This window comes from Biomphalaria glabrata, chromosome 16 (assembly GCF_947242115.1).
Source record: "Biomphalaria glabrata chromosome 16, xgBioGlab47.1, whole genome shotgun sequence".
Lineage (NCBI taxonomy): Eukaryota > Metazoa > Mollusca > Gastropoda > Planorbidae > Biomphalaria > Biomphalaria glabrata.
In genome coordinates this window covers 19,096,648-19,124,448 of record NC_074726.1, presented here as the reverse complement: position 1 = coordinate 19,124,448, position 27,801 = coordinate 19,096,648, and the positions used below count along the sequence as shown (strand labels likewise).

At 35.1% G+C, this 27,801-nt stretch overlaps 1 protein-coding gene across 4 annotated transcripts; it reads right to left on the bottom strand.

Moving 5' to 3' along the window:
- Positions 1–356: 356 nt before the first annotated feature.
- On the bottom strand, positions 357–25,965 carry LOC106078428 (caspase-8-like). 4 transcript variants are annotated; one of them, XM_013239287.2, is made up of 15 exons: positions 25,854–25,965; positions 22,664–22,832; positions 19,658–20,050; positions 18,720–18,889; positions 18,549–18,598; positions 18,061–18,100; positions 16,736–16,803; positions 16,229–16,343; positions 15,881–15,949; positions 14,766–14,849; positions 13,151–13,249; positions 6,588–6,810; positions 2,907–2,986; positions 1,481–1,661; positions 357–1,309 (listed from the first exon to the last, which is right to left on the bottom strand). In XM_013239287.2, the coding sequence occupies exons 3-15, from the start codon at positions 20,026–20,028 to the stop codon at positions 1,165–1,167; spliced, it is 1,695 nt and encodes a 564-aa protein (XP_013094741.2). In that variant the 5' UTR covers positions 20,029–20,050; positions 22,664–22,832; positions 25,854–25,965; the 3' UTR covers positions 357–1,164. The 4 variants fall into 4 exon arrangements, with proteins under 4 accessions (XP_013094741.2, XP_013094742.2, XP_013094743.2 ...); XM_013239288.2 differs by having other exon boundaries at positions 25,826–25,921; XM_013239289.2 differs by having other exon boundaries at positions 25,759–25,866.
- Between the last annotated feature and the right edge of the window lie 1,836 nt (positions 25,966–27,801).

The following is a 27,801-nucleotide window of genomic DNA, read 5'->3' as shown; positions in this document are numbered from 1 at the left end:
TTCATGGGGGGAGAAAAAAAAAAAGAGTCCTTGTATTCACAACAAATTTTCAATAAGGATTAATGAAGCACTCTTAGTCTTAAATGATTTGCTTTTGTGTAAATGCTATTTTGTAAAGAATAGGCTATATTTTATTATTAGCTTTATTTTTTAGCCTGATAGTTTGCTTATATATTAGATGAAGTAAAAACCATTAATCTTATAATTTAATTTAAAGCACCTAAAATTCCTTTAAATTAAAACACCTCTACTTGCAAGTAACATGATTTAAAAAAAAAAAAAAGAAAAGCACCGAGGAGACAAAACTCACTGACCAACATTGCAAGTCATCTTTTGTTGATACAGAAAATACATGATTCCAGATTTGTGGACATTTTATTTTTTTTAATTTCTAAAATGTAAATGAATAAAGTTGGCATAACTTCAGCATTTGCTCTAAGTTGAGTTGTAGTAAACAGATCAAAGAAAAACATCTGTTCTAATACAAGAACATCTTTCATTGATAAACTGACACATAGAGGTGGTTAGGTCACGTAAACATTGAGGCTAACCTTAAAAACATTGAAGTGAATAGATCCAAGTCTAATTTTGAAAGGCTAGTTATTCTGTTTACTAAATTAAAAAATGAATCACTCATGCATACAATTTTAACATTTCTGTATATCTTCCAATCTAAATTGGAAATTGAACAATAAAAACTTTCTTTAGCATTGTAACATTATTGTTTGGTAGGTCTCCTTTGATGGGCTCAATCTCAAAGTACATGAACATCAATGTTATACTGAAAAGTAACTGGAATATATTCAGAATGAATGAGAAAGATGTAATGTAACAAATTGTTACTTTTAATTTTGCAATAGTTTTTTTTAATTATTTAATATACACACTTTACATAACTAAGACACATAATTTTTATTTACAAGAGAATTAATGCGCATTGATTAATTTAATATTTCTTTCTATCTACAACTTGAATGTGTTTACATTCTCATTATAATAGTCCTTGAATTAATACTAAGAAACTCTTGACATAAGAATGGAACTTTGTATTTAGTGATGATAAAGTTAATTATACGTGCTGAATTATATTATAATATATTATAACGATAATTGAATTTTTGTTATTTAGTTTTAGAAACAAAATTATGTTGAAAATCCTTGGCTTTATAAAAATTTCACAACTTTTCTTAAGGTGTACTGTGGCGCTGGAATCTGTTTATAAACTATACGCTGTTCGCCTTGACCCTCAGAGTATACAAGTCTTGAAACTTCATAATTTACACGAGTTAGTATTCTCAGTAAGTCATATCTGCACAAGAATAAGAAAAATATATTTAATTGATAGTTAAATAGATAAGTTTTGGTTGTAAGAAAATTAAGTATAGCATAATTCAAGATTAGAAAAAACTCTGAGGATCAATTGTTGATGCATTTACTTCATATTAAATTGTCAATAAACAAAATTTAAGAAAAAACTTACTTATCAGCTAATGTATTCAAAGCTTTAGTCAGCTCACTAATATAAAAAGTTCCAGTAGATCTACTTCTGTAGGAGACTGCATCAGCAACTGTGGCATAACCTAATAGGAAGTCTGCTTCAGGAGGCAATAAATCTTCATCAGCTGGTATCATTTCTGGAGCATCCATCTCAACAACTGTTGCTGTTCATAAAAGGGTACAAAAAAATGTGTTTAGTATTGATACAAAAAATAAATCATGGATCCCTTTTTTAAAAAGCTCATATCAATTTGCTCTGTTCAAGTTGAAACTTTGCATGATTATTCATTGGCTTAGACAAGATATGAATAAAAAAACAACAATTACTCAATTAATCACAGGTAATTAATTTTTTTTTTACATCACAGGAATTTAATCCTTTAGTATTCACAAATAAGGCTAAATATGTAGGATTTGGTCCTCTTAGATAATTGTATTCCTCCTACATCCATTCTAAACAAAACATGCATGAATCAATTTTTGAATTTGTATTCTATAAACATTTATAAGCTTAAATACAGTTGTCTTTAGGAGACGGAAATGTGGCAAAATAGGTGACCCGACAAAATAGCGCAGACAAAATACAGAAACAAGCCAGTGAAGGAATTTCTATGTGACATTTCCTACAATTTAACTTTGTGAAAATTTGTGTGTGTGCGTGTAAATTTGACAAGTATCTTTCAGTGTTTTCGAAGTACTATATCTTGAAATTATTCATTTTACCTTATTATGATTTTTGCTTATTTATGTTTTTCTAGTGTTTCCTGCAAAATAACTGAAAAATTATGATAACATTAAAACAAAAAAAATATTGGCTCTATTCATATTTTACAATATCTAAAGTATTTCTTTAAAAATGACTCAAATATTTTTTTTCTGCGCTATTTTGTCGGCGCTAATTTGTTTGCGCTATTTTGACGGGGTACCGGCAAAATATGTAAGTGAAAGATAGGTCTACATAATCTTAGGAATGAAAACATAACAACTAAGCCTTTTAGATAGTCCTACACAAACTGCCAACATGGGTAGGAGTTGCTGTTCATGATTGACCAACATGTGAAGTGGCCAGCTAACTTCTACAGTGGGTACAGGCAAATATTTCCAATTTCCTTTTTATGTATAAGGATTTGAAGTAAATTGAAAAAGACATATATTATAATAATGATAATAATCTTTATTGTCCATATGGAAATTTGTCTTACAATTTGTGCATTACACCAAACAAAAAACATTATAACTATAAGAAACCAAAGTGTACATTCACACCAGACTCACTCATAATTTACAGTTTATACCAGATTGTTCTTATAATATATAGCTCTTATATAAGAGCTAACGTACATATCACCAGACAACTACAGAGAATTTAGTTTAGAATTATAAAATATTATGCATATAGTTCATTTTACCTGCTTGATGGCGTTTTCCTCTGCAGGCTTGTAAGAAAAACAGTTTTGGTTTTCCAGCTAACGTGGGACACTTTTGTGCACTACAATGATTTAAAAAAACAAAGCATGAGATACATTTGAAATGAAAGAAGTTGAATTAAAGGTGTTGGAAGAGTTTTATATACTTCTTATATTTACAAACAACTTGAATTGTGTTACAATAATGCTTCCAACATCAAGTATGCTTCAATTATATTACTTCTCAGCAAATGCAACAAATTTGTGCAGCTAAATTTTCAAAAGATATTGTTACGAATCTCACTATACAGGCTCTCTGCAAACTGCACCATACACCACCAACTTAAAGAACTTGACAACTCAGGGCTCCAAAGTAACGTAACACTTTAATAGTTGAATAAAATAACAGCCAATACTGTACAATTGGCAGCACGTAACACAAGACTGTACAAATATCTCTCCGATAACACCGTACTGCCGTATCAACTCTTGCACTGGCCTCTCCTTCTCGTTCCGGGCTTGCACTGGGTTCAACAGTTCAGGACTGACTTCACACACTAGGCTCGTTGTGTCGGACTCGATCACAGACCAAGATCAAGACGCCGTTCGTCTCAACTGTACTTGATAGTACTCCGCACTGAACCGTCGTAATGCTCCGTACAGAACCACACCGTTGAACTGTGCTGTAGTCGACCGTGTTCTGAGCCCTGTCGTAGACCTTCTGTCGTGAACCGTCTTGACTGCGTCACCTCCGCTCTTATATAGGGCCTTCTCGAACCGGACAGGACGCCGCTCGACGTTTCTAGGTGGTCAGATGACTACAACTCTCGTGACGCTCTTGAGCTCTGTTCACGACGGCGATTCTTCCCGAACCCTCTTGTTGACACTCGTCTCGGCCGATCGTCGTAACTCGTCACGGTTGACCGCTCGTCTAGCGCTGGCCTGGGGCGATTTGCGTGGGCTGACTACACTCACACCACTACCCCCATCTGTGCCACCACCAGGTTTATAACACTGCCCCCTCCTTAGATCTGTCCGTCCCGGGCAGATTCAACATCATGACATTGGCTGTGAAATTTCATCGCTGTAGGTGGGGGTCGATCGGTGGCAGTTGGCTTGCGTCTTGAGCTTAATGGGGCCATCCATGTTGCAGTCAGCATTGGTCGCTTCCTTCTTCTCCTCCAGTTTGCCTTGACCTGGTTGCCTCGCCGTTGTGCTTTCATCGCCATCCATGTGGAACTCAGAAAAAGTTTTCTTCTCCTCCAGTTAGCCTTGTTCTGGTTGTATCGACGTCGTGATCGCATCGTTATCCTTGTTGCACTCAGCAAAAGTCGCCTTCTTCTTCTTCTTCTCCGCCAGTTGGTCTTCATGTGGCTGCAGTGATGTCATGGTTGCATCGTCATCCATGTTGCACTCAACAAAAGTGGCCTTCTTCTTCTCCGCCAGTTGGTCTTCATGTGGCTGCAGTGATGTCGTGGTCGCATCGCTCTCTTGTCCTTCGGTACTGAGGGCAGCCGCTTGGCACATCGAGAGGTATAGGATGTAAGGGCTGGGGATACCAAGATCGTTGGCCAAAAAGGTGACTTCATAGGGCTTTGCGGAGAAGGACTGGGATGGGTTTCAAATCTACAGGACTGGGAATGGTGGGACAAGTCATCATCCTCAGCCGTGTCTGGAGGACATTCTCCTGGGACAGGTTAATAACACTCCTCGTGCAAAGGTCCCTCGTCTTTGGCTTCAGGCTTCATTCATTCTTCACCACCATCAGGACCTCTCTCTCGTCTCAGCAGCGGACCAATCGTCTGTTGGTTTCAGACGTTGTCGATGACTTTCATTGTGCAAATGTCCATCAACTTCAACCTTAGGCTTCCTTGGATTCTCTTGATTGCCATTGGGACTTTCATCTCCAGTCTTGGCAGCTGGACCAACGTCTGTTAGGTTCGGACCTGGCTGATATCTCTCGACTTGTATATGTCTCTCAACGGCTTCATCAGGTTTCAATGGGTTCTCATGATCACCACCACGGCTGCTCTCACTGGTCTGAGAATCTTGATAAACGTCAGTAGGGTCCAACCTTTGTAGGTGACTTTCGACTTGCAAAAGTCCGTCAGCAACAGGCATGGACGTGGACCAAGATCAAGACGCCGTTCGTCTCAACTGTACTTGATAGTACTCCGCACTGAACCGTCGTAATGCTCCGTACAGAACCACACCGTTGAACTGTGCTGTAGTCGACCGTGTTCTGAGCCCTGTCGTAGACCTTCTGTCGTGAACCGTCTTGACTGCATCACCTCCGCTTTTATATAGGGTCCCTACTGGCCTTCTCGAACCGGACAGGACGCCGCTCGACGTTTCTAGGTGGTCAGATGACTACAACTCTCGTGACGCTCTTGAGCTCTGTTCACGACAGCGATTCTTCCCGAACCCTCTTGTTGACACGCGTCTCGGCCGATCATCGTAACTCGTCACGGTTGACCGCTCGTCTAGCGCTGGCCTGGGGCGATTTGCGTCGGCTGACTACACTCACACCACTACCCCCATCTGTGCCACCACCAGGTTTATAACAATATATTTATACTTAGGACTTTTCACAGTTCATTACTCTGAAATATAAAAGAGAAAATGTCAACTAGTGTAGAAGAATACAAACATTTGAGTAGCTTGGTAGTAAATCACAAACTTGAAGTGTACTGCCATGTAAAATAATAGCACTGTTATGATTTGTGAACAAAGGCATAAGTTACTGACCAATGAAGAAACTCATCTCTGGTCTGGAAGCAATATGAAAACTGACTAAGTCAATCAGAGGTTGTATGTTAATACATCAAGGCAAAAATTGAAAATGTTAAATTTTTCTACACAAAGTCCCCCAAAATGCAGAGTCAACTTACAGATAGATATATATTTGCAGGGTGGCGTGTAGGCAATTCTAGCATGTTGTGTTGAATACAATGTTTATTTACAGACATTGAAATAAAAACAATGGTGCATGATGAATCTAAATATCAACTTAATCCAACAGATGTTAAATATTCTCTATACACATTATCTGTGTCTCTGCTCTCTTACAGGATTTTTAGATTGACTGCAGAGTAACTAAGTTTTATCTTTGAGAAACTCTCAGGTCAACTGCATACTAACTTACTGACTTTTCTCTACTTGAGTACTAAGTTGACTGACAACTAACACTATTCTCTGACTAAATTCTTGTTGTTTCTTTCACCTGTACATCTGATCATCTGTTAACTAATGTTAACATCTTCATACTTTAACACTGAACAAATTTACATTATATATATATATATATATTATAGTACAAAAAGACATAAGGTTGTACCCTATTGAATAAGATCCAACTTTCTGATGTAAACTTCACAAATAATGTTTAAGTGTTAATATTGCATGAATGTATATTTTGTTTGTTATTGTTATAATGTTTTTATATGATGTTTTGTTATGATGTTTTGTTGTAATCTTTTGTTATGATGCAAAATTGTAAACACATTTCTTTAAGGATTATTATTATTAGGCCTATTATTGTTAATTTCAAACATTTTTGTTTTAAACACAATCTTCTGCAAATTGAACAAGAGCCAACCCCCAAATATTTCTGCTTAGTTTTTCTATTGGAGCCCTGTATCTTATCAATGAAATTTTTCAAACTTAAACGAATGTGATTTTCACCTAAAACAGTTGATGATTTCTTTAATGCTATATTTGCGTCCATTGGATCCAAAGACAAAGCCCTCTCCTCCATGTGTGAGTATACAGCAAACAAAACAGTCATACTGAGAGTGGTCTAGAGAACTGACATCTCTTACAGCAGCAGCTATCTCAAAATCTTTTAGGTTCTGTCTTATATCCACTTGAAAATGGAGTTTTTCCTCAAAGGTATATTTTAGTGCCTCTGAAAATTAGTTATATGTAATATATATTGTTAAACAAACAATCATATTTAAATTTAAAAAAAAATTGCTTTTATATGGCGCATCTTTCAGGCTCAATGCATTATGGTGGGGTATCTGGAAGAAGGTTTCTGTGCTGCCTTTAGGAGCTCAGCAAACACAACTCTGTTTGTGTCGGGCTTCAAACTTGAGCCCCCTTGTAAGGTGGCCTCTCAGCCACACATCCCAAAATATATTTTTTTAATAAAAGTTTATATTTGTATTATTTGGCATTGATTTAGACAGGAAAAAGACTTATTCAAGCATGATGGTTGAATAGTAAAGCACTTGTAATCTAAAATATGGGATTTACATTTAAAACTTGAACCATGGACTTACTTCTGAGGTCAGCTCAGTGGCGTAGCTACCAATGTGCGGGTGGTGCGGGCCGCACAGGGCACCAAGTGGAGAGGGGCACCAAAATTCCCCTATTCCTATTTTCCTGAGCGTTTCAGTAAAAACGACTAATTGTATGGACACAAACAAACATAAACTGTATTTTAAACATGAACTAACGATTTATAAACTAGTCATGTCGCTATTTTGTTTCATCTCCTTGAATATTTCTTTAATACAATGTAAGCTATAGCATGGGCGTAGCCAGTATTTTTTGGGGGGGGGGAAGGGGGGGGGAGCTCCCCCAGCGCGGGGCAAAGCCCCGCCGCCAAGCACTATTTCTGGTATTAAAAGCCAACAAAATGCATTTTCCTGCTATTAGAAAGTTTTATTGCAAAAACTTAATGTGCTATTCTTACTGACTTAGACCCTTCCGCGCCGTTCTGCTCACTTGCCGTCAAGCTGTTTCCACAAAAATCTGTCACTGGTAATGTCTGAAGCCTCTTTCCACCTGCCATGAGGACCTCCATGAATGTGTGGCGCCAATTTGTACTAGGATGTCATCGCAACTCTTCTTATGTGTGATTCATTTTGTCAGAGAACATGCCTCATGCGACGCTCTATTACAATCTTACTAAGGGGTTGACTCCCACTTCGGCATAGGATTTCCTTGATTTAGACCCGATCTCTATAACTGACTCCTAAAATCTGTCTTAGCCATGTTTGTTGAGACACATTTAGTGTTTTTCAATTTCGGCAGATGACTATTCACTTCACTTTATTAATGGAGCCCCGCCACTGGTAGAAATGTGTAACCTATCTTGAATACGCTCTTGGAATTAAGTGACTGTAGTTAGCTTTAGATTTTATATCGAAAAGGGAAGGTTTATAGTCAAAATCATCTGTTGGGGTTTTAAACTAAAAAAATCTCTGGAGTTGTTTTTTTTTTTTAAATTCAAAACCCCATTTAGCTATGGTAATAGAACTTAATAAATGTTGTTTGCTTTAGAATAATATTGAAGATAGAGGTTTTCCACCTCAAAACGCTATGTAGGGGAATTTTAAACTCAAAACCATCTGGAGGGGTTTTAAAGTTTTAAAAAAGCCATCTGTATGAGAGGGGTTTAAACTCAAAACCCCCAATAGGGTTGGCTACGCTCAAATAATTTTGGTGTGTACTTTGCTTTTTTTATATTGAAGAGGTATTTTTTTTAGCATCAAACCCCTCTGAAGGGGGGTTTAAACTCAAAACCCCTTTTAGCAACGCTCATAGCATTTTGAGCAATTTGAGTGCGTAATTTTCTTTTTTTCTTACATTGAGGATGTATTTTTTAGCTTCAAACCTTGCTAAAAGGGAGTTTAAAACTAAAAACCCCTTTGGCTACACTCATAACATTTTGAGTGTATAATTTGCTTTGTTCTTATTATTAAAGAGGTTTTTTTTTACCTTCAAACCCCGCTGAAGGGGGGTTTAAACTTAAGATCAAAACTGAGTCAAAACCCATTTAGCTACACTCATAACATTTTAAGTGTGTAATTAGCTTTTTTATATTGAAGAGGTATTTTTTAGCTTCAAACCCTAGTGAAGAGAGAGGGGGGTAAACTCAAAACCCCTTTGGCTACGCTCATAGAATTTTGAGTGTGTAATTTGCTTTTTTTGATATTGAAGAGGGGGTTTATTGTAAATTTTTGAAGGGGTTTTTAAAATCAAAATCTTCATTAACTGTGCTCTTGGAATTTAGGGATTGTCGTTTGCCTTTTTTTTTTTGTTTTGTTTTATAGAAGAGGGGGATTTAACTGTAAAAACCCCTGGTAGGGGTTTTTAAACTCAAACCCCCCTGGTAGGGGGTTTTAAACTTGAACCCCCCTGGTAGGGGGTTTAAACTCAAACCCCCTGGTAGGGGGTTTTAAACTCGAACCCCCCTGGTAGTGGGTTTTAAACTCGACCCCCCTGTTAGAGGGTTTTAAACTCGTTTAAAGCTTCATTGTTTAGTCCATTGGTTTAATCTAGATATAGAGTTTACAAATATATTACTAAACACTAGCTCTAAACAATTGTCTTAGTTTATTCATTTCTTTATGATTCTTAATACTTTAATTTTGGAAATAATTCTATTGTAATGTCAATATTTTAAATAAGCTAACCTTTGTTTTCTATGAGTTTTTTAAACTAACTAGTTAATTGTAATACGTAACGTAAACAAAATGATGAACAGTGCTCAAGACTGACTAGTCTGGCTGGCGCCTCAAAACCATTTTAAGCTCAGACGGAGAAATCGGCATCTCTGATTGATATGGCTGACGGCATGGATCCAAGAGTCTAGAGGGTGAAAATCTGTTATATATTGCGCATGCGCCTCTTATCTTTTGTTAAAAATAATGAAAAGTAACCATACAGAAATCAGAAAGGTAAAATATCAACTTTTCAACTGATGAAAAGAATGACACTTTAGGAGCATCAAAGTTCTATTAAAATTTCATTATTAACTTTGAATAAATATAATTGTATTGTGCTGAAACCGAGAAGGTAAGTTTATTTCTTTAACACTTTTAATTACAAGAAAAAGATATAAGTGTTTATCGTATTATTATGATAAAATCGTTTGCCTTTTTTTTTCCTTTTTATTAAATTATTAGATACTTATTTACTTTATTTAGTTCCAGATTACAAAAAGCCGAAAATTACTGTAAAGCATTTTTAGTTTATATTCTGTTCTATTTTTTTAAAATTCTTTTTCTCTCTTTGAACAAGTGCTCTGTAAAAAAAAATAAACAATTTTTATAGATGAAAAGACAACAACCAAGCTGAGCTGAAAAGAGGTCGAAGAAAAAGGCAGGAAGAAAAGAAGAACAAAGGAAACAGGAAGATGTGTTTCTTAAATTTCTTAAGCCTAAAGAAGCATCAAGACAATTTCAAGTCACATCATTGCCAGAGTCCACCAAATATAGGCGAGATGTTATTGGGTATGAATAAACTGAACAATTAAAAGCAACAAAGCAAGATGAGACAGTTATCATTGAATCAAGAAAAAATGATGAGGCCGACATCCTGAATGATAAAAAAGAAGAAAATACTTTAATACCGCAGGTTCTAGAGACTAAAGGACAGCACACTAACATGTCTTTAGTACACTCCTCAAAAATTCATACTGAAGAAGCTGAACCATTAGACAGTGTAAACAATACAGAAAGCAGGATGATGAACTCTAAACTGAACGACATTGGAGATTGGCCTGATGTCATCACAGATAATATTCGCATACACCTTGTCACTCAAGGATCTGAAACAGTTCAGCGTATGGACAGTCAATTCAGAGAGGTGTATAGACATCAAGAATCAGCAAAAGGAAAGGCTAGAAAGCTTTCAAAAGCTTGGTTTTTCCGGCAAATGTCAAACGGCGAGAAAGTTCTTAGAAAGTGGATGTGTTATTCGCCAAAAAAAGAATCCTTATTTTGCTTCCCCTGCATACTCTTCTCAACAAGATCAAGTACCAAATCTTCATTTAAATCCAAAGATGGATTCAATGATTGGTGGAGGTTATCCCCGAAAATAGAAAAACATGAGACCAGCAGAGCTCACATTCAATCATCGCTTGCTTGGAGGGAACTGAGAGTAGGGAACAGTATTGACAACAAGGCCCAAGATTTGATTATACAAGAGACGAAAACCTGGAGAGACTACCTGAAGAGAATCTTGGACATCATTCGTTTTCTCTCAAAGCAAAATCTGGCACTACATGGGCATCGCGAGCGAGCTGAAGAAGTGTTGGAAGGGCAAAATCAAGGCAATTTCTTGGAGTTAGTAAAATTACTATCAAAGTACGATCCACTCTTAAGGGAGCATGTGCTTCGAGCTAAGCTTTGTTCCAGACCGAATACATACATGTCTCCACAAATACAAAATGAATTTATTACAATATTGTGGGATCACGTTAAAAAACAAATCATACAGCAAGTAAAACAAGCCAAATATTTCTCTATTATTTTTTACAGTACACCTGACATCTCAAAGCTGGATCAAACTTTCCAAATTTTACGGTACATTTGTCATGGATAATGACGGGGTGCAGGTTTGTGAGTCTTTTATTGACTTCATCGACACAAAGGACAAACATGCTGCTGGAATCGCTGAGATGATTCTAGAGAAACTGCGTTCGGATGGCTTAGACATAATGGACTGCAGGGGTCAAGGCTATGATAATGCTGCGGTCATGAAAGGTCAAAACACAGTGTCCAAAAACGTATTCTAGAAGTCAATCCCAAAGCACTATTCATTGCCTGCTCAAACCATTCTCTTAATTTAGCAGGAATTCGAGCTGCTGAAGCTGAAGTCAATTTGGTAAAATTTTTTGGTACACTGGACTGTTTACATACCTTTTTCTCAACTTCAACACACCGCTGGGACAGTTGAGACCCGCTGGAGCGCCAGAGGAGAAGCCGTCAAGATGGTTAGGGATAAATTTTCTAAAATTATCGAAACTCTGGAGACATTAACTAGCAGAGACGAAAATTCATCGACTAGATCTGAAGCAGGTGGATTATTAGTTGCTATTCAGTCTTTTAATTTTCTCCCCTATCTTGGATTTTGGGCTCCTGTATTAACTGAAATTAATGATGCGCAAGACTACCTTCAAAAACAAGGATTGTCTATTCGAGGCTGCTCACTCAAACTAAAAACATTAGAGACATTTTTAAGTAGTAATTGAGAGGACATCGCTGAAGCCAGCATTACATTTGCCGAAAGCGTGTGCTCAGATCTGATAATCAGTACAGAACCTCAATAATGTATTGGCCTTAAGAAAAAGATGCCTGGTGAGAAAAGTGACGACACTGTACTTACACACAAAGAAGAGCTACGAAGGGAAATTTATTCTACCTTAGACAGGATTGTTCAAGAAATAATCACCCGATTCGAGCAACTTCATGATGTAGCAGATAGATATGAATTTTTGTCGCCTTCCCAGCTATTAAATCCTCAGGTCAAAGTCAATCTCGATAGTACTCCTAGTGACATTGATAAAAATGAATTTCTGCTGGAGCGAAAGAGGCTTCAACGGTTTGTCACAGTTTCATCAGAAGCCTCCAAACTTCCAAAACAAGGACCTGTTGAACTCTTGAAATTTATAAAAAAATATCAGCTAGATGATTCAGTCCCGAATATCGTCATCATGATTCGCATATTTTTGACTATTGCGGTAAGCATTGCTACATGCGAGAGAAGTTTTTCCAAACTTAAACTGATCAAGAATTACTTGCGATCAACGCTGACAAATTTACGACTCACTAATTTGGCCATTTTGTCCATTGAACAAGAGCTGGTGGAAAAATTGATTTTGATAAAATTATTGATACTTTTGCCAGCAAGAAAGCGCGTAAAATTCACTTGTAGTATGTTTATGTAAAAGTGATTTTTTGAATTAACAATATTTGATTAATGAATACATATTATTTTGAACAAAAAAGTAAGGCTTTGCAATGTTATTATTTAGTAAGCTTTTTTTTTTTTTGGGGGGGGGGGGGCATCAAGATGAGGTACTGCACCAGGCATCATATACTCTAGCTACGCCACTGGGTCAGCTATATAATAGCTGATAATTGAAAAAATAACTAACAAGTGAACATGCTCAAGGATTTTTTTTTTCAATAATTGTATTTAGAAAACTTTTCAGGTTATGAAATACTAGATCAAAGTGATTTACTAATAAAATACTTTTAAGTACTTTATAAAAACAAAATCCACATAAACAACCAGCCCTTAGTCTATTCTTAATTACTTCAACTTCATAAAGGCATTCTCACGGGCTGCATCTTTTAAACAATGAACTCATTATAAACTCATATACTGAGACAGAAAAAAGCACATATTAAAACTACATTTTCTTCTATATCTTTCTAAGTCTTAATAGATGCCAGCATTCTTATTTTATCATGAAAAAAAAACAAAAACAATAAAACTTATTTTTTTACCACAATCTTTTTCTGATCCCATTCTATTCCCTAAATGTGTTGCCTCCAAATCTGTCTCGTCAATGGTAAACCTCTGGTTATCAATAATTAAACAGATTCCTGTTTTTAAAAAATAGTCAAATCCAATGTAGGTAGGAATTATTTATATAACTTCAATGTAGATAATAAGTAAAGTATAAAAAAAAAACTTTAAAAAAAAAACAAAGCTTATACTGAATAAAATTATATCAATTATTTTGAATCAATCATGTAATTAATTTTTTGATAGAGCTAGACTAACAATAATAAGTGTGTGTGATTGGAAATATTTTTATTAATTGTTTTTGTTTAGCATAACTTTCATGCTTATAGAATGTTCTGTGTGCTGTGGCCAATCACTTTTGTTGACCAGTCTGGGGGCAGGGGTATCTGGGAGATGGTTGTTCCAGTCTGGGGGCAGGGGTATCTGGGAGATGGTTGTTCCAGTCTGGGGGCAGGGGTATCTGGGAGATGGTTGCTCCAGTCTGGGGGCAGGGGTATCTGGGAGATGGTTGCTCCAGTCTGGGGGCAGGGGTATCTGGGAGATGGTTGCTCCAGTCTGGGGGCAGGGGTATCTGGGAGATGGTTGCTCCAGTCTGGGGGCAGGGGTATCTGGGAGATGGTTGTTCCAGTCTGGGGTCAGGGGTATCTGGGAGATGGTTGCTCCAGTCTGGGGGCAGGGGTATCTGGGAGATGGTTGTTCCAGTCTGGGGTCAGGGGTATCTGGGAGATGGTTGCTCCAGTCTGGGGGCAGGGGTATCTGGGAGATGGTTGCTCCAGTCTGGGGGCAGGGGTATCTGGGAAATGGTTGCTCCAGTCTGAACTTAAAATGAGAGTCTCAAGCCTTCCATGCTGGAAGGCTGATGCATTTGACACTGAGCTATACCAGTACTTATACAAATAGAAAGTTTTAATCTAAACAATTCTATAGTTTAAAATTATTAAAAAACAGCCTGATTCTCCACACAATTCTTAGTCTCCCCTTAGGTTAGTACATTTCTATATAAAACAAAATTAATTAATCATGCCTAATTGATTTACTAACTGGTTAATTTTTTATTGATTCAAGTCATTAAAAAAGAATAAAGTAATGTAGAAGAATATTCAAAATATATTCAAGAGGTTCACACAAAAAAAAAATATTACAATGCATGACCATTATTGCATTAAACTTTTAAAATTTAGCTTTAAGGGCTTCACAGAAGTGGGCCTTTGCCAAAGCTAACATCTTAGACCTTTTCTTAACCAACAGACCAGGCGTAGTGGTAGATTACATATATATATATATATATATATATATATATATATATATATATATATAAAGCTACAAACTATTAGTATCATAAAACCAAATAAAGCATCTAGATACAATGGCATCCCAGCTAGGTCATTCAATTAACTAAGCAATGATTTCATTCAAAGAGCTAAGCAATGATTTCACTCAAAGAGCTAAGCAATGATCTCACTCAAAATAATGAGCAAACAGATGTCATTATCTTGACTTCTCAAGAGGTATTTGTCATAGACTCGTGTGTGATCAGCATATTATAGCTTTGTTCAAATCTTTTATTTTTATTTACAAGAGAATAAAACAAACCTCGAGGCCTGGCTTTCATTCTGTAATATTCTGTTACATCTTCTAGTTCTTCTTCAAACAAAATGTCATTGACACTCAAAGGACCTTATAAAGTAAAAACAAAACAAATTATTCTCTTAAATAAATGAATTATACACAAAATTAGAAAATGTTAGAGCTCACAACTTATTTTTCATTTATTTTTTTTTAATTTTTTTTTTTACATTGAAATTTAAGCAGACTTCACTGGTGAGTTATGGATAATTGGCATTACTCACTGCCATACTGAATGGCAGAGAAACTCAAGAGCTTTTAACTGTTAGAGTCTCTTGCAATCAATGTCATAATTTATAACCAACAATTCAACCCCTTGTCTTGAGAGACAATGAATCCAAGTTGTTAATTGTTTTGTCTCGAATATGCTGTAGTTCAACAGGCCAATGCTGGAGATACTGTTTGCATGCATTGGGATGATTCTGACTTAGGGTTATCAGATTTAGCTGTATGGACATGTATGGTATATTTGGTGTCAAGATGTTCTCTTGAATGCTTCATGCCAGTTAGATAGGTGTAGTTGTCATCTTGGGGACGGGGAGTGTTGACTGTCAATTGCTATGTTACTGTTTGTTTCATGCTGATTATACAAATTACACAATATAATGACAACAGTTTTGCTGGACTAATTAGCAACTGAAATTCTCTGATATCCTTTGTTTTAGCATACTAAATCTACAGAAAGGCTTAATGCCATTATTTTCAGAAAATGGAATTAAACAATTTCATAACAATTACTGGCACATCACATCTGAATGAAACGTAAGCATCATCACCAGTTCCTTCAGACTTTGGAAGAGTATTGCTCTTATTAATCTCTAGCTTTTGTTATGATGGTATTGTTGTTTGGATCTTTAAAAGCAGTTAAGTGTCAGGCAAAATAACAGGCATTAGATTTTATAATTTTTCAGAGGTGACTCAGTTGACGTGGTTTAATTTCCATACATGTTTTGAGTAAAGTGTTCACATATGGAGGCACATTAAAGTCGTGAGAGAACTAAAAATTGTCACTTCAATGAGAAAAGACTACAGATTTGTAATATTAGTTTAGAATAGTACAATAAAATTTAATAATAACTAACCTGAAGACGGATCCTGTGTGAAATGCTTTAGGTTAAGTGATAATGCCAAATTATTTTCCATTCCAACTTCTAGTAAGAAATTAAAAAAAACAACATAGAAAGTGAATGTAATAACAAGGAATTAAAAAAAAAAATTAGAAAATGAAATCAAGAGTTACTTACCATCCCCCTTCATTCTTTCTCTCACTCTCTCTTTCTTATTTCAATTTTTTTTCAAAATGTTAATTTTTTTCCCAACATTATTTCATTACAAAGTACTAGTAAAAGACTTTGTTGCTCTAGAAATATAATTTGTGCACTCTCTCTTTATATTTATATATATATATATGACATTTATCAAGCATATACCTCGCCGTTCATCTTCATACACTAAAAATTCCTTTCTATATGATTGTTGTGATTCTTGGGATTCATGTGATTGATTCGATTGACTTGATTGTGATTCAGGAACTGGTCTAACTTCCTGTAACATAATTCAAGGTTACTGTAACATGAACAAAAATCAACTTCAATTTTTTCTTTAATGTTTTAAAATACACTAGCTAAATATACTAGCCTCAGAAAAATATTTTATTTCTTCAGCATGGAAGATAAAAACTTGGTCTTTTTTTGGGGGGGCAGTGAGCTTTAATTTTCAAAGCTAAATTGCAGCAAAATTTAATGCATATTCACAAACTTTTAATTCAGTAAGTATGCCCATTTCACAAAACTCTGAATTCAATAAGGATGCACATTTTACAATCTTGAAGATCTACGAATCCAGCTATCTAGAAAACTAACCCAAAAAATTTAACCATAAGCAATAAAACACAATTTTGAGCTAAAAATAAATTGAAATATGAACAGTATACTTACAAATTCTTCCTCACTAGTAATAACTGATGCATCAGAGTGATGTGTAGCATTTGTGTCATTACTATTATCTATAACATCAATTAAAATAAGAGTTTTAACTAAATGATATGCTAAATGTTTTTTTTCTTTTTATAAATTTAGACTTTCTATTTTATTTTATCATAGAAAAATCTAAAAAAGAAACACCAACTTGAAAAAATAACTCTGGAATCCTCGATACTCCATAATGAATCTCCACCCTGGGACGAAAGCCCTCTTCCTACTATAAGGGACCATATTGAAAACATAAAAAGAAAATCTGACTACAGACGAACAGAGCTCAAGGAAATAGTGAACTGTTATCTACAAACCAATTATCCTAGCAATCAGTGGATCAGAGTTTACACGGATGGCTCATCCCATAAAGCCACCACAAATGGATGTGCTGGAATACTCATCGAAAGGCCAGATGGAGAAAAACTAGAAAAATCCATTTAAATTGGAGAGCTCTCTGACAGCCACAGAGCAGAAAGGGAAGCACTAGCACTAGCTGCTACCATGCTAGCAAATCATCCAAGTTCCCCACACAGTCAGATTGTCTTTCTAACCGATGCGAAAACAACCCTCCAAAGCTTGCAAAACTCTGATTCCTCTTATATTAAAAACCTCAGAACAGCACTTACAAAGCTCAACAACAACAACAGCAAAAAAAATGTTATTCAATGGATACCAGCTCATATACAACTAGTAGGAAATGAGAAGGCTGACACACTCACCAAGAGTGGGAGAACTAACTCTCAAATAAACCCTGCACTCTATCCAGAAGAAATGAAGAAATTAATTGTAAATAAAATAAATGAGAAATGGACGAGCTCTCATCCAAATCACAAGAAAGATGATGCTTACTATAAGCTATCCCGACAAGACCAACGTCTAATCTTTCGACTCAGGACCGGACACAACAGAATGCGACAACACATGTACCGGAAGCTCAAAATTGAAACCAGTGAAATCATGTGGAGTATCACCAGAGAATGCTGACCACGCCCTCCAAAACTGCTCTCTTTACCAAGAGGCCCGTATAAGACACTGGCACCAAAACACCCCAATAGAAAGAAAACTATATGGAGAGCTCCCTGATTTGGAAACCACTGCGCAGTTCAACTCATTTATTGGTCTAGTCATCTGAACGCTCCAACATAACAATGATAACGAAGAAGAAGAAGAATAGAAAAATCTAACCCACTGAATGTTAATTAATAAGGAACAATTATTAGAAATACATTTATAATGTGTTGCTAGTTATATTACCATATTTCCAATAAATATAATATTTGCATACTTACAATTTAAGACAGGGCTGGATATTGTTTCTTCAATTGTGCACTAAATATTGAAAAGAAGAAAAAACAAGTTTTGAAACTCACCCTAAACAAAATACAAAATAGGAAGACCACATTTGAATAAGGCAATCAAGAGGATAATTACAACTATTCTTATTGGCAAAATAAAATTTAAAAAAAAAGGTTTGGGCATCTTGTAATATAGCTAGGCAATTATCTCAGGATACCTTTGTTACATCTCTCTGGTAAAAACAACAAGTTAGAAAAGAAAGTTATCAGAAAATGTGTTTACCAGTGGAGTGTATTCTATTTTATAACACTAGCTTTCATTGCATAAAAAAACTATAAAAAAAAAAAAAAAAGAATCTCCAAAAGTTTTTTTGAAATTAATATAAAAAATTACAAATTAAAAAAAAAAAATTACAATTTTAATGATTAGTAAGAGACTTAATGTCACGTGAGGTACATCAAATGAAAAGTAAAAAAATTACTTCGTAATCTTTGTTTTTATCACCATACACAATATTATATTCATGTGCACCTGAAAGAAAAAAAACAAACTTCTGTAAATTACAAGCTTTAAAATTATTCACACTTATTTAATGTACAAAAAATATTTGTATATATGCAAAACACAAAGTTTATAAAGGCTACCAACTTACCTTTAAAATCTCTGATTTCCTGGACCAAGTCATTTCTATTGATATTCGCTAAATAACTTTCTAAGTCATTAAGTTTTGTTGGAGACAAATTTACATGTTGTAGCATTATAGAAAACAAATCAATGCCAAAAACAATTGTCTCTCTTTTAGGAACTTTCCCATAAAGAAAACTGAAAAGTTAAATATTTTTGTATGAAATACAATTAAAAAATGTATACTATTCTAAATTCATGTTAAGGAAAAGTAAATAGTAATGGGATAATTTAATAGTAATGGGGTAATTTTGCCTTAATGTGAAATGGAACTGGAAAAGAATTTGAATTATTCTTCAATAAGGGAAATAAATGAAAAACATAGATATCCTTCAAAACTCTATCCCTTGGAAGTAAATTTCTATTTTATGTTTCCGACTCAAAGAAATTAATCTATCATTCTGTTTTTAGATTTGACAAAAAGTGCAATAGCAGGGGATAGCAACCATAATGTCTCAAAGTAAACAGAGAAGTGGTGGTCAGAGGCCTGATTTAGATGCAAAGTCACAAAGAAAGAGAGTGGGTAGACCTAGTCTGTGAGTGATGGACATAGAAAACTTTCCAAACCCAAACACTGGAGAAAATGTTCTGTTCATGACTATAAGAAAGAGAGAGTGAGAGAAAGAAAGAAGGGGGATGGGAAAGATTTAGTTGGTCAGTCTTTGTCCCTCAAATCCATCCAGACTAGGATGAAGGGAATTAAGATTTAGGTGAACCTCAAGAAATGCAACTCTGAATGTAAAAAAAATTACCAAATATTTGAGCAACTTCTTATAAATGCATGCATCCAATAACGTGCAATATTTTCTCAAGCACTTTAACGTTATTGACAAATAAAGGATAACTCAAAGACTGAAAACATAAAACTATTTGTGCATAACAAAATGGGTGAAGGGATAATATTACCTTAGACTCTGTAGTTCTTGAATATTTAATTCCTCACTTAACTTAAATAACAAAACATAAAATGGATTAACATATTTCCCATGCGCCACATGATGACCTAATAAATGAGCATCTTCTAATAATTTCATAGCAAGATCCACACGTCCAATAATGTGCAATAGCTCCACAAGCACCTCAACTTTATTTTCTGATAATTGATGACTTTTTTCCAAAGCCTCAAAGAGCTCAAGAGCTGATGTGAATTTTTTTTGAAGTTTTTTGGGTATGAAAGGTTCAGACAGAAATTTCAGGTTCTTGATATCATCTTCATGCATTTCACTGTCAATCAGAGCAAGAGTTTCTCTGTACTGTCCATCTCTGAAGTATGACATTATGTCTTGTTTACGATGCACTCTGAAAAGTTTAGAATTAAAGTTTAGTTGTAAAATAAACAGATTAACTTGAGCCTGAGAAATAATATTAATGTGTTTCAGGTTCAAACTAAGGCTAAACATTAGAGGATGAAGAATAGTAAGGGATGAATTATGTGTGATAAAAAAAAAACAACACACTATTATGGGATTCTGGACCAAGTCAATCATAGATTGCTACAAGTGATAAAAGGGAAGTCCTAAGCTGACATGCTGACCAGTTTTAGCTAAACAATATTTTCTGCAAGAGTAACGAATATAAAAACAAAATAAATTCGCATTTTTTTAAAATTCTGATTGAATTCACCTTCACCTATCCCTTAGTCTGATGAACCATTGGGGCACCACTCATCTGTCGACCATCTTTCTCCATTTCTGACTTATGTCTTAGAATCTCTTTTCAATGGGGCAGGCCCATCCATTCTTTGATGTTGTCTTCCCATTGCTTTCTCTGTCTGACTTTTCTTCTTTTTCCTGGTACTGTTCCCTGAAGGACCTTGTTATATGGCCTTAAAGTTTTAATTTGTGCTTTTTTTTTTACAGTGGTTACTAGGTAATTTGTAACGCTGTTTTTGTATGTGGTAGCAACTCAAATTCTATTGCTAGGATCCTCCTCCATAGATCTGCTGTTATAGTTTAAGATTCACAAGCATGTAAGAATGTAGCCATGACCAAGGAGCATATCAGTATATTTTAACTCTTTCAGTGCTGTGTTACTCTCAGTGAGTAACTCCGTTAGCGCTTGTGAGTGCAGCGTTACTCTCAGGAAATAACTATGAAAACAATATAACAGTTTTCAAGGCTGTGAAAAATAACATACTTTATTGTCTTTCAGTCTTTCTTTTAAAGTTACCATTTCAGTTCCATTTTTTACAATTACTAGACTCTCACGCCATTGTCAAAACAAAGTGTGAATTACTACTACTACTACTTTGCACTCTTGGTATTTAGGTCTATATTTTTTTTTGTTGGCCTCCTTCAGTCATAGAACGACTATTGTTCATCTTGAACACTTTTTCATGTGACTGTGGAGCCCTATTTTGTAGAGACACTCCGGTTCACATATATTGCAGGTTACAGTGGCTTTCGCTTTAGTGGTAGAGGAGCTGATCATTTTTTGTATGGATGCTTTTCTTCCAGAGCTGAGGCCCATGTTTTTTCACTGCCCATAGTTTTCTTGGTCACTGTCTCTCTCCATCTAGTGTGGTCTAGAGCTATATCTTCCAAATGGTCAATGTTCACTGTTTTGAGGTCCCGTTTTATAACATCAACATAACAGACGTGGGGGCGACCAGTTTTTCTTGAGCCAGGCGCAAGTTACTCCTAAAGAATGACTTTCAGGATTGCACACTCTCTCTTGCCATGTGATTTTCAAGATCCTTTGGAGGCAGTGCAAGTGGAATGAGTTTAGTTTTCTCTCTTGCTTTGCATAGGTAGTCCACGAGGTCTATATAATAGAACACTCAAGAACAAATAACCTACACAAAATCTGTCCACACAGACATATTAGCAGGCCTTTTGTCTCTACTCAGAATATTTTACAATTTTAATAGAGTCTGCTATCTAGCAGATTTCTTGTTTGTTTTTTTACGTGGTTCTGGTGTTCCTGTCTTCAGATTTGAAGATTATTACATCCTAACCCAAACTAGGCAGGATGGAGGAGGCAGGGTTTGAGCACTTACTAAATAACTAGGCCATATTTGGCCACATTAGACATGTATGTGTCCAGCAATTATTCAGATACCTATCAGATTTATAGTTTATGAACTAAACTACTTAGATTTGGTCCTCCTGAACTGTTCAGTGAATAGAGCTCTACACAGAGACCAGTCATAGGCAACTTTTCCCAGCTGGTACCAACATATTTTAAGTCTTCTTAGAAGTGGAACACCATATTAAACATAGATGGCCCTGTTTTTGCTTCTCTCTTTTCGACCTCCAGACATCCATGTTATAGCTGACTATGATAAAAATGTTTCATCTAGACTAAGGACTTGTCCTGGGAATCTCATACAACATTCTGTTGAAAAGGAGATCTCTAAGTAAACCGAATGAAATATTATTTATTTTTAAAATGTCATTTCAAAGCAATAGCTTGTAACTTAAGAATGTCTCGGAAAACTGAAAATGATATAAAAATGTAGCATTAAATAATCAGAATAGAATTCAAGGTAGTTATGCCAATCCTGGCAGAATTGACTACAAAATTATACAGACCATAGCAAAAAATATATAATGTTTTATTACCTGTCTGCACTAATAAACATATGCAAAGAGATTGCTAATAATAGGTACATATTTTGTTGTCTCACTCTCTTTGAACTTAAATTGAGTTAATAATTAAACTATAAACACATGGCTGACAATTTTGTCATGGACAACAGATCAAAACATAGAATTAATACAGGAGAGGGAAGTGTATATAAATTGTATTTGTAAACAATGAGCCCAACTACTTTTTTTTTCAATGCTGGTGGGAGTGGCTAGTAACAACAATCCATTACTTTGGGTGCAAAAAAAATCTGTTGAAATCAAACATAAAGTATAATACTAGTTATCAAATAAATGTCTTAATCATATACAAAACTCAACTTACCATGTTATAAAAGGAAAATGGAACTTAAGTCTATGGTGAGCTATAATTTCATTTTAAAGTGAATCCAAGAATTTGACTAATGGGTTTAAAGGTCGCCCTTTAACAATGATTCTCTTTTCAAGCACAAGAAATTTTAATGTCATGAAAGTGTTCCTTAGTGGTGGAAAATCTATAAATAAAGTAATCAAATGTCTGACTTAAAAAATGCATTGATTCACAAGTAATTATTTTACAAGTATATATAAAACTTTAGATTATATTTGTAAATATCATGATAATAAACAAATAGGATTTTATATGTTTGATATGTTCCTTCAGATTTGAAGATTATTACACCCTAGCCCAAAACCTCCCACAGGGAAAAAAAGGGAAAAGCAGCAGGCAGACTTTAATCCTGAGACTAGTGAGATGACTATCAAGAGTGCATACCACTTCACCAAGAGAATTGTGGCACAAAGTTAAAGCCAATCACATGTCTAATTGGAAATTACCTAAGTAGATAATTGCATAGAAAAATAGTAAGTGAATAGAAACTGAATTTAAGAGAAACATTCAACTACTTCAATAGGATAATAGTGTAATATATATATATGTATGGAATGTGGAGTAAAGAAGAAGCAAGCAGAAAATGGATGTAATTATATTTTTGTAAATATGATCTAGCAGTAAGCTATAAATAAGGCTTAGAATGGAACTAAAAATTCCAGCACCAGAACCAAACAACACTCGAGATCTAGTTTAGAATTATATTATAATCAGGCCTTCTGCAAACACTACTTAACAACAACACAACAGCACATCTAACACAAGAACTTGACAACAAGAGCTTCAAGTAACAAAGTGGTGATTTAATTACAAATACATCGACAGCCAATTCAACACAATTGGCTACATCAAATTCAAATGCTTTCTTGAACTTAACAGAACTGCCTAACTAAACATTACTAGTCTCTCTAGCTTGTACAACTACATTTTCGAGGACTCACAAGGTACCACCGTCCTTATGCCTTGCTGCTCTGGACTCAACTGTCTTTTGTTACACACTGTCGCTAGTACGTGCAGGCTCTCGATCACATGACCACAACACAGGTCACACTTACGGTTATTAGCAGTACTGTCCCTTGTCTATCGACAGCCATTGACCCGTTGACCTGTGTGATTGGCCTGAGTCGTGTGTATCAGTAGGCCGCACACACATTAACCCTTTCAGTCCGCCACTGGAGTTACAACAATATACATACACACACATATTTATATATGATTAAGTCTAGACATAACATTCTAGACAGTCTAGAAGTCTAGATTAAGTCTAGATGTAAAGATCTATCTATAGATCTAAAATTCTAAATCTAGATATAGTCTAGATCTAGAATCTAGGACCAAACAACTGATTGGTTGTGTAAAAAAATGTTTTACATGTTTAGGATGTTCCATCAGAATTGAAGATAATTTACTTCCTAGTCCAAACATTCTGCAAGACGATGGGGGATGGGAGCAGACAGGGTTTGAACCTGGAATCATCGAGAGGTCAGAATGACAGTCTAGATGCAAACCGCACGACCAGGGAGCATGTGGTATGCGAGCTGGACTGTCATTCGGTTGTCTCGATGATTGAGGGTTCATACCGTGCCTGCTGCCATCCAATGTTATCCTGCAGGAGGCTTGGACTAGGAAGTAGATCTAGCTTGATTATCGTCAACTCTGAAGGAACATTAAAAACATTTTACAATCAAACTACTACTTATAGAATATTAATTATTATATATACTAGTATTAGTAACTATAATATGCTAATAGAGTCTAGATGTAGATGTATGATTCACGGCTGGGAAGCACTAGCTCTCAATCGCTCCTCATGGCGTGAAGCTGTGAGTCTCTGAGTCTCAAGATTTGAGGCAAGAAGAGTGGCTAGGGTGAAAGAGCGCCGAACCAACAAATAGCTGAGAGAAGAAGCAGGCCTATCTGCAACTAACCAAACCCACCCATGCAATCACCTTCAAGTCCATAGCAAATGAGAAATATGCTCATCTTCAATCACGAAGGAGGAGCTATAAAATATTTATATATTAGATGTATAATAGATTAGATATTAGTATCTAATGAATTCTAATAAATCTAATCTAGATCTTACATGTATGTTCTATAATAGTATTTATAATCTAGCCAGATTCAAATCTAGACCTATCTACTAGACTATATAGATCTATTTAGATCTAGATAACCTATTGAATTATTCTAGATCTATAAGATAGACTCTAGAATCTAGAACTAGATCTAATTCAAAGTAGTTTAGATTAGATCTAAACTCTAGGTCTAAATCTAGAATCCATAATCATAAAGTTTATGATAAAGGAAGCATAGATTATCTGGAAATCTAGACCCCATACTCACTCAGCAATAGACCACATATATAGTATATGGCATATCGATTATAAATTATAGATCTATATTCTATAGATAGATTATAGATCTAGATTCTTATATATTATATATTTATATTTTATATGTATAGATTATAGATCAATTTCTTATAGTTATAGACTAGACTAGTCACTAATCTAGATCTAGATTATGTGATCAGTAGATTATAGATCTAGATCTATTATCTATAGATTGGATGGCTGCCTGGTTGTGCGGTTTGCGCACTGGACTGTCATTTGGATTTATTGAGGGTACCGGGTTCAAACCCTGCCCTCTCCAATCCACCATCATCCTGCAGGAGGTTTGGACTAGGAAGTACACTATCTTCAACTCTGAAGGAATATCCGAAACAAATGAAACATGTAAAACATTTTAACAAACAGATCTCATGATAATCTAATCTAAATCTAGATTCTTAAATATATCACATTAAAATTAAAATGATTATATTATTATATGTATTAAATGTATAGTATAGATTATAATATTATACTATACTTATATATAGATTATAGATCAATATATCTTATAGCTTATAGATCTAGTTTATAACTTTATAGATCTAGACTAGACTTAATAGACTAATGATGTCACTAATTGTGACTAATCTAGACTCTAGATTATCATGTGATCAATCAATTCAAATCAATTATCAATGTGATCTGATCCTCTACGCTAGCTCAGCTGTTCTTGAACTTCTCTCTTCTAGTAGATCTAGATCTAGTTACTTCTGCGACTTACACTATCTAGAAGTCTAGTCACTACTTACAGTTACACTCTAAGATATGATCTACTTTCTGTATAAAACTTCCCCTTGAGATCTAAATATAACAGACACTAAAAAGGAAATTCCCGCATGTGTCAATCAAAGATTTGTATATAGATCAGTGTTAGATTCCTTCATCAGTGATGTAACAATTTAAGGGGATCTTGGGTTTGGGCCTTAGTTCAAGTAGATATATAGATATCTGTGATGCCCAACCATAGACTATGATAGACATAAATAGATCTAAATATAGACTGGTCGATTAAAGAGTTTTATGAAACGAAAATTTGTGACTTGCAATTTTGTGTACTTTATTATATTATACAGCATTTATGAGCAGTATAAAAGTTAAGTATTCATAGCTATTTCAGCCACACACCCATATATATATATTGTAAATAAGGAGGCAGTGTAGTTTTGTTTAATCTCTAAGAATGAAGATCATGCAATTTTTCATAATTCGGAAATTCGAATACAATGGATATACATTTTTTCAAGTTACATGAAGTTACTTCCTTCGGCCAGTCTATATTTATTTATGTCTATGTGCCCAACCTAATTCGTCCAGCGGACCATTTTAATTTCCGACACTCGTGTCGCGGGCCACATTACCGAAATGTTACAATAATAATAATCTTTATTGTCCGTATGGAACTTTGTCTTAGAATTTGTGCATTACACCAAACAAAAAACATTAGCCTATAACGATAAGAAAAAAGTGTACATTCACACCAGACTCACTCATAATTTACATGTGATAAAGTTTATATCAGATTGTTCTTATTTGATGATCTGATTGCCAGGGGAACAAAAGAGTGTTTGTGATTGTGTCTGTCTTTGCTATCGGTGTCTTGTATCTCTTTTGTGATGGTAAAATCACAAAATCCTGACACAAAGGGTGATTCTTTATTTCGAGGATCTTGTTAGCTTTTTTTTTTTTTATAGATGTTTGTCTCAAACAACTGCCCAAATGGGGTTTGTTTTATGCCAATGATTTTACCAGCAGCATTTAGGATTCTATAAAGTTTATTTTTATTTTTAATGCTGAGATTGCCATACCAGGCAGTGATATTGAAACTTAAGATATTGCAGATATGAGCGTGATAAAACATAGCCAAGGCCTTTTTGGAGGCGCAGTGGCTGAGCGGTAAAGCACTTTACTTCCGAACTGGGGTCCGGGGTTCGAATCCTGGTGAAGACTAATGTTGGGAAAAAGTAAAGGCGGTTGGTCGTTGTGCTGGCCACATGACACCCTCGTTAACCGTAGGCCACAGAATAAGATGACCTTTACATCATCTGCCCTATAGACCACAAGGTCTGAAAGGGGAACTTTACCTTTATTTTTTAAGGCCTTTTCGCTAACATTAAACGAGGACAGTTTTCTCAGTAATCGTAATCTTTGCTGCCCTTTTTTGCTGATATAATCAGTATTTGCAGTAAAATTTAGTTTATTGTCTAGGATAGTACCAAGGTATTTAAAGGTTTGCACTATTTCAATAGTCTCTCCAGCTACAGAAACAATATCATTTTCCTTCTTTTCCCCACGAAAGTCGATTATCATTTCTTTGTTTTTTTTTACATTTAATAATAAAAAAATTATCTGTACAGTATATTTCAATGTGTTTTATTTCTCTGAAATACTCTTTACGTCAGAACTCTCTGAGAGGAGGGCAAGAAGAGCCGCATCATCAGCGAATTTTGTGGATTTTATTATATTGAAAATCATTGATGTACAAAATGAACCACAATGGCGATGTCACAGCCCCCTGGGGAGCCCCTGTGTTAACTATGCGTGTATTTGATATAACATTGTGATATTAATGTGATATTTAAAGTTCCATTTTTTTTTATTACGCGTCGAAAAATGGCTTCGATCCTCTACTTAAAACGTGAGCAACATTGGAGCTAGCTTGACCACCGCTATATTTGTTTCATAATGATGTCTATTTAT

Bases quoted from the DNA above. Each gene is read 5' to 3' on its own strand.
- LOC106078428 (XM_013239287.2), bottom strand. From the start codon at position 20,028: ATGTCATACTTCAGAGATGGACAGTACAGAGAAACTCTTGCTCTGATT. The intron at 16,344-16,735 runs GTAAGTATACTG...ATTATGTTACAG, and splicing joins TTACTAGTGAGGAAGAATTT to GAAGTTAGACCAGTTCCTGA. The intron at 2,987-6,587 runs GTGAAAATCACA...AAATCATTGTAG, and splicing joins GAAATCATCAACTGTTTTAG to TGCACAAAAGTGTCCCACGT.